The 11,877-nt window shown below is 55.1% G+C and overlaps 1 protein-coding gene across 1 annotated transcript in view; it reads right to left on the reverse strand.

Annotated features, from left to right (window-relative positions):
- Positions 1–6,719: 6,719 nt before the first annotated feature.
- The window catches only part of BCR (BCR, RhoGEF and GTPase activating protein), a 144,072-nt gene continuing 138,914 nt past the window's right edge, over positions 6,720–11,877 (reverse strand). Inside the window, exons 21-25 of the mRNA XM_023508839.1 lie at positions 10,947–11,086; positions 9,241–9,375; positions 8,302–8,407; positions 7,646–7,808; positions 6,720–7,226 (exon numbers count right to left, since the gene is read on the reverse strand). Of these exons, the coding sequence (XP_023364607.1) occupies positions 7,137–7,226; positions 7,646–7,808; positions 8,302–8,407; positions 9,241–9,375; positions 10,947–11,086 (634 nt within the window). The 3' untranslated portion in view covers positions 6,720–7,136. The remainder of the gene's footprint in view (positions 7,227–7,645; positions 7,809–8,301; positions 8,408–9,240; positions 9,376–10,946; positions 11,087–11,877) is intronic.

The following is an 11,877-nucleotide window of genomic DNA, read 5'->3' on the forward strand; positions in this document are numbered from 1 at the left end:
GGATTCGAACCCACCACCTTAGGTGTATGTGGCTGGCGCCTTAGCCGCTTGAGCCACAGGTGCCAAGCCGATATGCTGTGTTTATAGGAAATCCCTGAGGCAGTTCAGAGTTTTAGAAAGATCTGGAGGAAGGAAAAACAAACCTGTTGAGAAAACCACCCTGGGGAGGAACTAATCTTAAATTCTCACCAAGCCTTGCCTGTCACAGCAGCCAGGGGATGAAAGGGGACAAGGGTGAGGGAGAGGTATCAACGTCACAGGTGCCAGCGCTGGAGCTACTGTTGGTCAGGCCACTCGGGGCCTTGGTCTACCAGCCAGAGCCAGGCTGGCCTGGACACAGAGGGAATGGGCAGCCAGAGGTGGGACCTCCTGGGAGCTTGATGGAGAAGGAGGAAACCCAGGGGCCATTGCTGGAGGGCCTGGAAGGGTCTGCAAGGTGTGTTCCTGCATCTTTTCCTGCTTTCTAAAAGGTACGAGTGAGAGATTTGTGCTAATGGGCAGAGGTAGTGGGTTCCAAGCAGGGAAGGGACACCCATGCAGGGTCCTCACCTGGCTGGTGACTGGAGTTAGGAGCCTCAGGGTGACGTGAATCAGAAGAGACTGGCCATGGACGATGAGGCCATGTGGAATGTGTCTGTCCCAAGGGCTCACTGATGTAGCCTCAGCTGGGGAAGGCTGACAGCCCCCTCCCCTCCTGTGGTCAGTAGACACCCTGGCCTCCCTCTAACAGGGTCATGGAACAGAAGTGGGTTCCATGTTGAAGGGTCAGGTCAAGGGTCAGAAGCGAATGCATAAGTCAGCTCAGGCAGCTGTGACAAAATCCTCAGCCTGGTCTGGATAACGGACAGCTACTCTGTCACAGTCGTAGAGGCCAGAAGGGGCCATCAGGGTGGTTTCTCCGGAGGCCCCTCTTCCTGGCTGGTAGACGCCTCCATCTTATTGCGTCCTTACGTGGCCTTTTTTCTGTGCACATGCAGGGAGTGAGCCCTCTGGTGTCTGTTCTTATAAGGACACCAGTCCTTTTAAATCTGGCCCTGCTCTTGTGACCTCAACCTGAACTGCCTCTTTAAGGACCCCCTGTCCAACTACAGTCATGGGGCTGAGCTGGAGGGACAGGGTTAGGGGGGCTCGGGCTTCAAAGTAGGAATTTTGGGGGGACACAGTTCAGTCATAATAGCCATGCGTTTCTTTTCAGATAGAGCCTGGAAAGTGCCAAGGTGGCCAGGAAGGACTGCGGACAGAGGATGGGAATGAGCAATACCAGCTGGGCAGCAGAGACTGGCCATGACCCCAGCGTGGGTTGCCCAGGGGGTGGTCTGGCTGGTGTCACCAGGCACCAGCCTGCTGCGGTAGACAGGGCTCCTGTGGCCTGTACCCCTGAATGGGAGCCTGGGAACCTTTTCCTGACTCTTATGGATGAAAGAGCCCTGCTTGGAAAATGCAGTTCCGGAGCATCTGTCTGATGGAGAACATGAACAAAGATCATGGATCCTGAGGCGGTGCCCGTAGCTCAGTGGTAGGGTGCTGGCCACGTATACGGAGGCTTAAAACAACGACAACTGCAACAAAAAAACAGCTGGGGGCTCGGCGCCTATGGCTCAAGTGGCTAAGGTGCCAGCCACATACACCTAAGGTGGTGGGTTCAAATCCAGCCCAGGCCTGCCAAATAACAATGATAGCTACAACCAAAAAATAGCTGGGCGTTGTGGCAGGCACCTGTGGTCCCAGCTACTTGGGAGGCTGAGGCAAGAGACTCGCTTGAGCCCAGGAGTTGGAGGTTGCTCTGAGCTGTGATGCCACAGCATTCAACCCAGGGGACAGCTTGAGGCTCTGTCTCTAAAAAAATAAATAACAAAATAAAAAAACAGCCAGGCATTGTAGTGGGCACCTGTAGTCCCAGCTACTTGAGAGGCTGAGACAAGAGAATCGCTTATGCCCAAGAGTTTGAGGTTGCTGTGAGCTGTGATGCCACAGCATTCTACAGGGCGACATAGTAAGACTCTGTCTCAAAAAAGAAAAAACCAAAACCACAACAATAACAAAAAGATCACAGATCCCTCAGCTTGTTCCAAATACCTTTCCCCCCCCACCAAGCCTCAGGCCATCTTGGTGCCTTCTCTTCTGGTGGCTTCTCAGCTCACAGCTATTGGGAACCTGAATTTGTTTTGGCCCCACACCTTGGTTCCCCAGCTTTGATGCTTCAATGTTACATTCTCACTGCACCTGGCTCCAGTACTGACAGTGACTGGAAACTATTTAAAGGGAGGGTTTCTGGGCAAACCCTGCCCCATCTGTCCATAGGAGGGAAACGGCAAAATAGTGTGTGGACTGAGCCCTCAGAAGGGCTGGGTCCCCCTGTTCTAGTTAGAGAACTGGCCACAGAAGCCCTGAGATAGCCTTCCCTGGAATGCATGGCCATGGACATCCAGCCAGGCTGCCCAGTCCACGGCACTTGGCATCACCTTGTTTGGGAGCTCTCAGAAAAGCACCCTTGCCTGCCCATAGCAGCTGGTCTTTCCAATCTGGCCACATTTGAGAGACGCACTGGGGCCCTGACACTCAGGAATCCATTTCCTTGTTTGGCTATCTCATCACAGCCTCAGCTGGCCTTTCTGTACTGTGAGAATTGGGGTGCCGCAGAGCTCTGCTGGGCAGCCATGTCTCTCTCCAGTTAGACACCCGGGGTCTGACCCCTCACCCAGGAGTGCTCTGTAATCCTGTTTGCTGACTGATGGCAGCCACTCCATTTGGGCCAACAAACAGCACCTGTCACCCCTCATGTTTTCTTTTTATCTTTCCAAAAGCTATTTGCAAGAGCCTGGCATGATTAGCCCATGTAAACGTTTCTTTTTAGAAGTAATCAGGGAGTTCTTTTTTTTTTTTTTGGAGACAAGAGTTTTACTACATCACCCTCAGTAGAGCGCTATAGCATCATAGCTCATAGCAACCTCCAACTCTAAGGCTTAAGTGATTCTCTTGCCTCAGTGTCCTGAGTAGCTGGTACTACAGGCGCTCACCACAACGCCTGGCTATTTTTTGTTGCAGTTGCCACTGCTGTTTTAGCTGGGTTTGAACCCGCCACTCTCAGTATGTGGGGCTGGCACCCTACCCCCTAAGCCACAGGCACTGCCCATCAGGGTGTTCTTTTTGTGGGGTGGGTGTATAAGTCCTTCTGAGATTTCTATATGAAATCCTGCCTTCCCTTTATTCAGATAGAGTGTCATGCCAGGGGGCTGGGGCTGGGGTGCTGAGCATGAGCATAGAGGTCCAGGCTGGATTGATGGGCAAGGTCTGGCCGCATCTCATGCAGCATAAAGGGACCAAGCTTGGGGCAAGAGGGTGTCAAGACACCTGGATCTCAGCCTCTGCTCCTGGATCAAGCTGGGCACCGAGTGCATCAAGGCTGCTTTGGGTACCCTGGTTTCCCCACTTATCAAGTAAAGGGATTGAATTAGGAGGCCCCACCAAGGTGTGAAGATCTCAGATTTGGGCAGCAGTGAATTGTCCTGCTCCCTGGGCTGTGCTGGGGGCCACACCCACTGTCAGTTCTTGCTTGGAAAATCTGGTGAGCCAACTGCAGCAGGTCTCCATGCCCAGGAAGGCAGTGGGGAAGAGTGCTGTCACCTTTCAGGGCTGGACGCTCTGAGTGGGGCAGCGGCAGCCCTTTCCCTGTCAGCAGACATCAGTCTGGGCTAACAGTGTATCATCCACGCAGGTTCTCCAGCAAAGGCAGGACCCACTGCAAACCCTGTGTGGGGGCTGTGAGGCCTTCAGGGGACCTAAGGATGGAGGCACACTCCCTCCCCACCCCTCGGAGTCCTAGGTCAGCTTTGGGCCAGTGAAGTGAGAACCTGAGCTCAGGGCTGCTATCCCCGGTCCTGTCTCTCCCCAGACACCTCCACAGCCTCCCTCTGTCAAGGAACTGGCCATGGCTACAGCATCCTCCATGGGCAGGCTGCAGGTAGGAAACCATGTGACCAGCCCTCCCCGCCCCCCACAGAGAGCTGACCAGGTGGCTGATGAGGGGAACCACCTCCTGGGAATTCAAGAAAGACCTGGGACTCATCCATCCTTCGGCCACCTCAATGGGTAAACTGCAGTCCTTATTAGGTGAGCCTTGCTCCCCTGGGGGTGGGGGACTCAGGGTAATGACTGACACAGGCATGGCTGAAGGCCGAGTGGACGTGGCCTGGCTGTCCCTAAGCTGCACTCATCAAGGTAGGACCCGGGTTGCACGTCTGTCCCCTGTGAGCTGGGCGGACTTCTGAGGGCAAGGCTGGAGTGGCTCAGAAAGTCCACATCCCATCCACTGAGTAGGAAGCAGCACCAGGCTCAGGTCTGAGCAGAAACAGCCAAGACCAAAGGGCTTGTAAGAGCCAGACCCCAGGCTGGAGCCCTCCCTGCCCCTGGGCCCAGCATGGCAAAGGAACACTGGCTGGCCAGCTCTATCTGCCATCTGTCCCTCCTCTCACCTAAGGCTGTGGTCCCTGCCCACACCAGACTGTGCTGAGCTCTGTGGAGCTGCTGCTGCTGCACCGGGTCCTAATGCTGAAGCTGGTGTTTCAGCAAGGCCTGTCACTGTGCACCTCAACCCCACCCCACCAGCTCAGAGCTGTTTCCCAGTGATCACCATGTTGGTTTTTCTTTTTAATCTAGAAATCACCACTAATGCACGTAGTCTCAGGTAACTTTAATGAAACTGTCAGCAGTCTTTCCCCTTGGCTATACGTAGACAGTTGAGCTCCAAAGCAGGACCACAGCTGCTAAGAGCCCAGCCACCCACTGCCAGAAGGCGGGGCTACCTCCAAGCAGAGACCACAGCTTGCTGCTTAAACCAGGGGCCCCGGCAGAAAAACACCACTTCCACTGGCACAGTCCGGCAACCGCACCTCCCGGGAGCTCACACTGGGTGCTAGGCTCTTGCCTACTTTGCCAACCCACGAGCCTGTGAGGTGGGAGATGGGGTGACGGCAGCCCCAGATCCAAAGCAACCATCATCACTGTGGCCTGGTGGCAGAGGGGCACTTTTACAACTACACAGAAAAGAGCAGTCATTCCGTCATTACACAGCACACATCCTACATAAATAAAAAGAAAAGGGGGGAAGGTGGTCAGGGAGGGAAGGAAAATTGGCACAGACATGATATATTGCTTTTCCAGTTTCAAGGCGACCGATGCAAACTGTGAGACACTGGAGGAGGCAGAAACAAGGGGAGGATTTGGCTTTTCTAAGCAAAATGTGTCCCCCTTGCAGGGTAGGAGGGCTGCTGAGATGGACGGAGAAGGGAAGCCGGGCCAGAGGAGCCCCCTGGGCCCAGACACATGCAGAGGCCAAAGACTCCCATCTGTCCGCCCAGGGAGGGAGGCACTACTTTAAAATGGTGCCTCTGCTCTCATACAACCAAATCAATACCACATACAGATGTAAAACCTTCAAGTGCCTTTGTTTTCTGCTCCCCACCTCGGTAGGTCCATGAGCAGAGGGGAGAGTGGGGGGCGTGTGGCCCTTAGCTGTCAGGCTGCCATGGGCTCCCTGGAGCTGCCCCCAGATACAAGCGTGAACCCTCAACACCTCCAACTCGGGAAGGATCGATGGACACCGGGGACTGGTGCCATCACCAGAAAATCCACACGTGTTTTCCTGAGTGTAGCAACGCGTCCCTTCTCTGGTCAGCTGCGTCATCTCTTCCTGCAAGGCCAGCATAGAAACTCTGCCTATTTCCTTTCTCCCTGCCCTCCCCTCCTCTTTAAAAAGGGATGCAAAGTTCCTAAGTTTGTTTCTTCAAAATACTGTACTTGGCAGCCTCCATGGTTCTTTTATAGAAGCTGGGTGATCAGGAGGGTGTGCAGAGAGGACAGGGGGCAGAGAGTGAGGGTGGCAGCAGGCCTGTTGGGATGAGAGCCCCTGAAACCCTGTGCCTGGCCTGTTCTACACACCCCCTGCCCCCACATTCCCCATGCTCCAGAGACTTCAGAAACAACTCCTGGAGAAAACAGAGTTGGCCCACACAGGAAGACGAAATGCTACTGGGACACCGGCTGTCCACTGAGTACATTCTAATATCTTATTAGGTATCTGAATCTGTTAGGAAAAAAATTAGAAACTATGTATATAAAACTTAAAAATATTCAAGTATCAAAAGGCTATTTCAGATCAAATTTTTTTAAAACAAGCTGTCAGCAAACTGCCGCTGCCAAAAGAGGAAACTTCTTACAAAAGTGAGGTGAGTCTGTTCGTAGGAGAGAGAAGGAATGGAGGGACTGTGGGGCTCGCCTAGGGGCCAGGCAGAGAGAAGCCAGAGAACTCAGGGCCTTTTTAAGCCAAAAAGGAGAGTCTGGGCCAGCGGGCAAACGGGTCAGTCGATACCATCACTCTCCCTGGAGAAAATACCATAAAGTGCGCGGCCCAGGCCTCCCTCCCCCTGGTGTCCGGTCCCTGGACATTTCCAGGCTCCACACGGCGCTGCCTCCCCCAGGAGGTGTTGCCTCCCCGGAGCGTACACACAGCAGAAATAAAGCAACAGCAAAGAGCCAGAAGCAGACCCATTTCTGCACAGAAATCCTTCTGGAAAGACAAAGGAGAAAGCAGTGAATGGAGTCAAAACGCTACCGTGTCTACTTAGCTTCTCAAGCCCTATTAAAACCGGAGTCGGATTTCTGAGTCTGGGGAGTGGGAAGGCCCCCACCCACACAGGGACAGGGCCGTGGCCCCCACGGTATGAAGCAGCAGCAGCGTTTATTCAAGACACAACAGTGAGGGAATCTGGTCGTGTTCCCTTCTCCCCGTAGAGGGTGCATCTTGACAAGTGATCCAGTAGAAATCTTTTAAACTCTGATAAGTTAAGTTCATAAAAATCACTCTTAACCCGCGCCCAGGGGCGGGGCCTGCACGCTGAGACGCACTGGGGCGCCCTCTGGTGGCAGTGGGGGAAAACCACAGTCCCAGGCCAGCCCTGGCCCTGCCCAGGCACACCTGGCCTTCTGCTTGGGGTAGCTGTCTCTTGGCAGGCGCCCAGACTCTTGGGGTGACCCAGTAACACTTCAAGAAGGTTCGGTTCCCGCTCTGTATGTATGGCCCATTTAGCCAGAGGTTTCCAGGCTGTTCTGCCGGACTCTTGGAGATGGAGTTGGGGCCTTTAGACTTCAGTGGAGAACAAGATGCTCTGTCTCTTGCTGTCCGGGGCAGGGATGGCCTCTAGTTGCAGGAAATACAGCAGCACCTGGACCTGCCCGGGAGGAGGAAAATGGCTCAGAAGGGTGTTGACAGCTGCAGGTGTGTGGGTCTTCTTGGTCCAAGTGCCTAAGTCCAGCTCAGGGTGCTGAGGGTCCCTGCTGGTGACCTGAGCCCAACAAGAGAACCTGGAGGGGTTGCTGGGGTGAGGTCCCAATCAGGCAGGACTTGGGCTGTTTTACAGCTCAGGGCCAGGTGCTCCAGCAGGACCACCTGGTGGCCTGGGTCCTCCCTGCCCCTACCAGCCACATGGGTCTAGGAAAGTCCCTGTCTCTGAACCTTGGCCAATGCCATGTACAAGGTGGGTGGTAAGACTGACAGGGCTTGGGGTGGGTCAGTGTAAATGTGGGTGGTAAGACTGACAGGGCTCGGGGCAGGTCAGTGTAGCATGGGCTAGAGCCTATCCCCCCATACCTGGGACATGACCTCCAGGGACCAGCTGTCGGTCATGGTGATGGGCTGGCTGGGGTTGGCAGGGAGCTTGCTCTCCTTCTCCGAGGGGCGCAGCAACGTGGGGCCGAAGACCGTGGCCAAATTGTGCAGGGACATCTTGTTCACTGCCTCCTTTTCTGCCACTCTGCAGAGGCCATAACAGAGGGTGCTATTTCAATACCAACTCCAGGATAAAGGCAGAGGTATCAGGCCACCCTGGAGTCCTCAGGATATGTGGTGGCAGGTTATATAGCACAGCCTCCCAGGGAGGGAGGACCTTGACCCTGGCTGTGTGGAAAGCAGACTGCACCCTAGGTTCTTCTGAGTCTGAGGGACCTAGGACAAGGAATACTTGAGTTTCTTTTTGAGCCATGACATGGGGTGGGGGCAGGATGGGAGGCCAGGTGCACTGCTGGCCATAGTGAAGCACCCTGCTATTTGTGTAAGACCATGGTGTGTGTGGGGGGTGGCAGAAGGGGGATAGATGGGCATGGCAAAAGTGCTGATCCCCAGAGGGGGTAATTACAGATGGGGTATGCAGAAAAGGCCCTGGGTGCTAGGCAGTCTGGCTGGGGCCAATGAGACACTGCTACTGGGGGTTCTGGAGCCTCAGGCCCCTGCAGAGGAACTGGGGCTACCTTTTCAGGTGGTCCAGAAGGAAGAGGAAGGTGAGCAGGTTGGCCTCTGGCAGAGACAGCAGCAGGTTGAGCATGCAGCTCTCCTTTGCAACAGGGTCTGAAAGGGCTGCAGAGGGTGGAGGTGTGTGACTTCCAGAGCCACGATAGCAGGCTGAAGACCTCCCACAGGCAGCCGCAGAGAGCTCCTGGCACCACTGCACAAGCCAGTCCAGGCTCGTCATTGTCCTTGTTCACACAGCAGTGCTGGCCCCCCACAGGGACCTCGTGATGGGGACCTGAGCAGACTGAGAACTTCCTGAACATCTCTGCTCTCGCTCAGAGGGGTCAGTGGCACCAGGGACCAGCAGCAGGAAGGGCTGTACGGGGGATGCTCATGGGTAGACCTGCCCTTGGGGCTGACTCAGCCACTTCCTCTGACCTCTGACCACTCAGAAGAGCCCAAGGCAGGAAAAGGCCTGTTTGGAACTAAGCAGGTGGGATGAGAAGGTTGGGTGGCACCGGCCCCACTGCATCCCCAGATGCCCCTCATTGCCCTGTACAAGCTGGGGCACATGCCGGCTGGGGAGATGGGGTCTGCGGCCTGAGCCCTGGGAGGCAGACACGCCTCCTATGCCAGCACACCTTGGGACATCACCCTCCAGGCTGACTCAGGGTCGGGCTAAGTGTGAACCTGCACTTGATGGGGCCAGGACCTGGGGTTAGAGTCACAGGCGTCACCCTCTTGACTTATTTGTGGGATGGGGACAGTCCTCTGGGGAGGGTCAAGGCCTCACAGACAGGCTTGCTTCCCATCCCCATGGCCCTGCAGACAGCTTTCTGGGGCTGGGTTGAAATGCAGACCATGGTGGAGGGGCGTGGCTTGGGCTCTTGCACCCTGCCTTTGACAATAGCCGCCAAGGACAGCAGTAGACTGGAGAGTGGAGAGGTGGGGATGCTCACCAATGCCCTCGGCGAAGTTGGGGTAGAACTCGTCTGTGAAGAGGGGCTCAGGCAGCTCTCGGAAGTAGAGCTTCAGTGTGCCGGCGATGGCGTTCACGTCCATTTCGCTCATCATCACCGACACGTCCTTGTTATCTGGGAAAAGCATGGAAATGGATCCTGAGCCCGGGTGTCTGCAGTCTCTGCCTTGGCTGTGGGTCCCCCCCCACCCCCGCTTTGAGCAGCTCATCTTACTCCTCCTCCTAAGCAACCCTGTGCAGTTCTGCACCTGCGCAGGGCCGACAGGGAGGCCTGTGCCCCTCTCCTCTGGTAGTTAGGAGCACCCTGGCAGCAAAGCTGGATGTGCTGGCCAGGGGGTGTCCAGTGGAGCAGGACACAGCGCCTGGCAGGGAACCGGGTGGTTCTGCCCTGTATATAGCAACTGTTCTGGTGCCAGAGTCTTCTGAGAGCAGGAAGGCACTGGGACTAGCTGATCTGTTTTAGTGATTAAACTGGTACCTTCTTTTGGGTTTAGGTGGTTATTGGACCCTCTGTGCCACAGGCTGGGTCCACTCTGGTTGCCCAGAGGGAGCAAAAACTACAGCAGGGCCCATCCAGGGGTTCTGACCAGAGTGAGTGGTGTGTGCCCTGTAGAAGGAAGGGTCTGTGGGCACAAAGTTCTGTTCCTACCACCTGTCACTCTGAGGCTGATGCTGGGCAAGAACCCTCTGGTGTCTTCAAGCCTCCCCTGGCATTTGGGGCAGTTCTGCCTCCTTCCCAGCATGAGGGTTACTGAGATGAGGTAGAGATGCGATGCTGCTGGCAGGAGCTGGGTTACATCAGTGCCCTTTCCACACCACATTCTCAAGCTGGCCAGTAGTGAGACTGCACTGACCCTTGAACCTGGCATCTCCTGTCCATTCCTAAGATAGGCAGGCCAAGGCCCCAGGGAAGTCCCTGGTCCAGCCGAGCTAGCGGCTCTCGTGGCTGGGATAGTGTAAGGCCTGGCTTCTGCAGAAGCTCCTCCCACAACTCTTGTCTTCTCATCTTTCCAAATAATAAAACAGCAGGGCTGGGCATGGTGGCTCACGCCTGTAATCCCAGCACTGTGGGAGGCTGAGGCAGATGGATTGCCTGAGCTCACAGGTTCAAGACACCCCATCTCTAAAAGCGGGTGTTGTGGTAGTGCTTGTAGTCCCAGCTACTTGGGAGGCTGAGGCAGGAGAATTGCTTGAGCCCAAGAGTCTGAGATTGCTGTGAGCTCCTGATGCCATGCTACTCTACCAAGGGTGACAAAGTGAAACTCTGCCTCAAAAAAAAAAAAAAAAAAAAAGGCTCAGCACTGGTAGCACAGTGGTTGTGGCACCATCCACATGCACTGGGGCTGGCAGTTTTGAACCGAGCCTGAGCCTGCTATACAACAATGACAACTGACACAAACAAACAAAATAGCCAGGCATTGTGGGGAGCGCTTGTAGTTCCAGCTACTTGGGGGGCTGAGGCAAAAGAATCGCTTGAGCCCAAGAGTTTGAAGTTGCTGTGAGCTGTGATGGCAGAGCACTCTACCGAGGGTGACTCTGTTTCAAAAAACAAAAATTAAAAAAACCAAAACAGTATAGAAAAGGTGCAGAGAAAAACATGACAGGCCTGGACCATGGAAGATGCTCTGAGAGTCTCAGCACAGACACCACCACCCACACCTCCACACTGCCTGGGCTGACACTCACTGACGTCAAAGGCCGCCTTCAACGCCTGGATGTCCGTGGCCACTCCAGACACTCGGTAGATGCCCACCTCCTCCATGCCGCGGCGCTCAATCTCCTCCACACACTGGCGCACGATGTAGGGCACTTTGGATCTCTCTCTCCTGTGGGGGGAGGGAGCATTCTCAGTGTCCTGGCAGCCCTGCCACCTGTCTGCACCTGTGTCCCCTCCCTCCTACGACCTCAAAGTCAGCACTGCATGGAGCCCATCAGGGGCCTATAAGAGGCCTATGTGGCCAGACATCCTGAGAGTCACATGTCATCTTTGGGGGGAGAAGGGCACTGAAAAGATCCCAGGCCTTGGGCTAGTAGGCAGCCATATAGCATCCTGGATGGCAGTCTGATCTCTGAGTTAGGGGGTCAGTCCTGGCCCTGCACTCACTTGCTGTGCAAGAGGCAAATCCCCCGATCACTTCTGCCCTGGCCCCTGAGCACCTCTGCCCCGGCTCCTGTGCAACGCTTGCTGAAGGCATGACACTCAGCTACCTGAGTGCCAGCGCTCAGACTCCTGAGATCTAAATGTCTCCTTCTCTGAGGCTTGATAAGGAATAGTTCCAAGACCTTGGCATAGGACCCTGGAATACAAATACTCTGAAGATAGTGCTGTTTGGGGGCCTCTACTTTAGTTTTGTTTTACAACTGGACTTTGGAACACATCAAAGCTCTTTCCCAAATGCGGCTAATCCTCATGTTTCCACTGACAGTCCTCTCTGTTCAGCCTATAGCTCTCCCAGAGCACTGTGGAGGGGGCTGGGGTGCAGCTGGGGGCAGGGAGTGGTATTTAAATACAAGCAGGTAGGCTCGGCGCCTATAGCTCAACCGGCTAAGGCGCCAGCCACGTACACCTAAGGTGGCGGGTTCGAATCCCCAGCCCGGACCCGCCAAACAACAATGA

The sequence above is a fragment of the Otolemur garnettii genome, unplaced genomic scaffold, assembly GCF_000181295.1.
Source record: "Otolemur garnettii isolate 467f Iridium unplaced genomic scaffold, OtoGar3 scaffold00281, whole genome shotgun sequence".
NCBI lineage: Eukaryota > Metazoa > Chordata > Mammalia > Primates > Galagidae > Otolemur > Otolemur garnettii.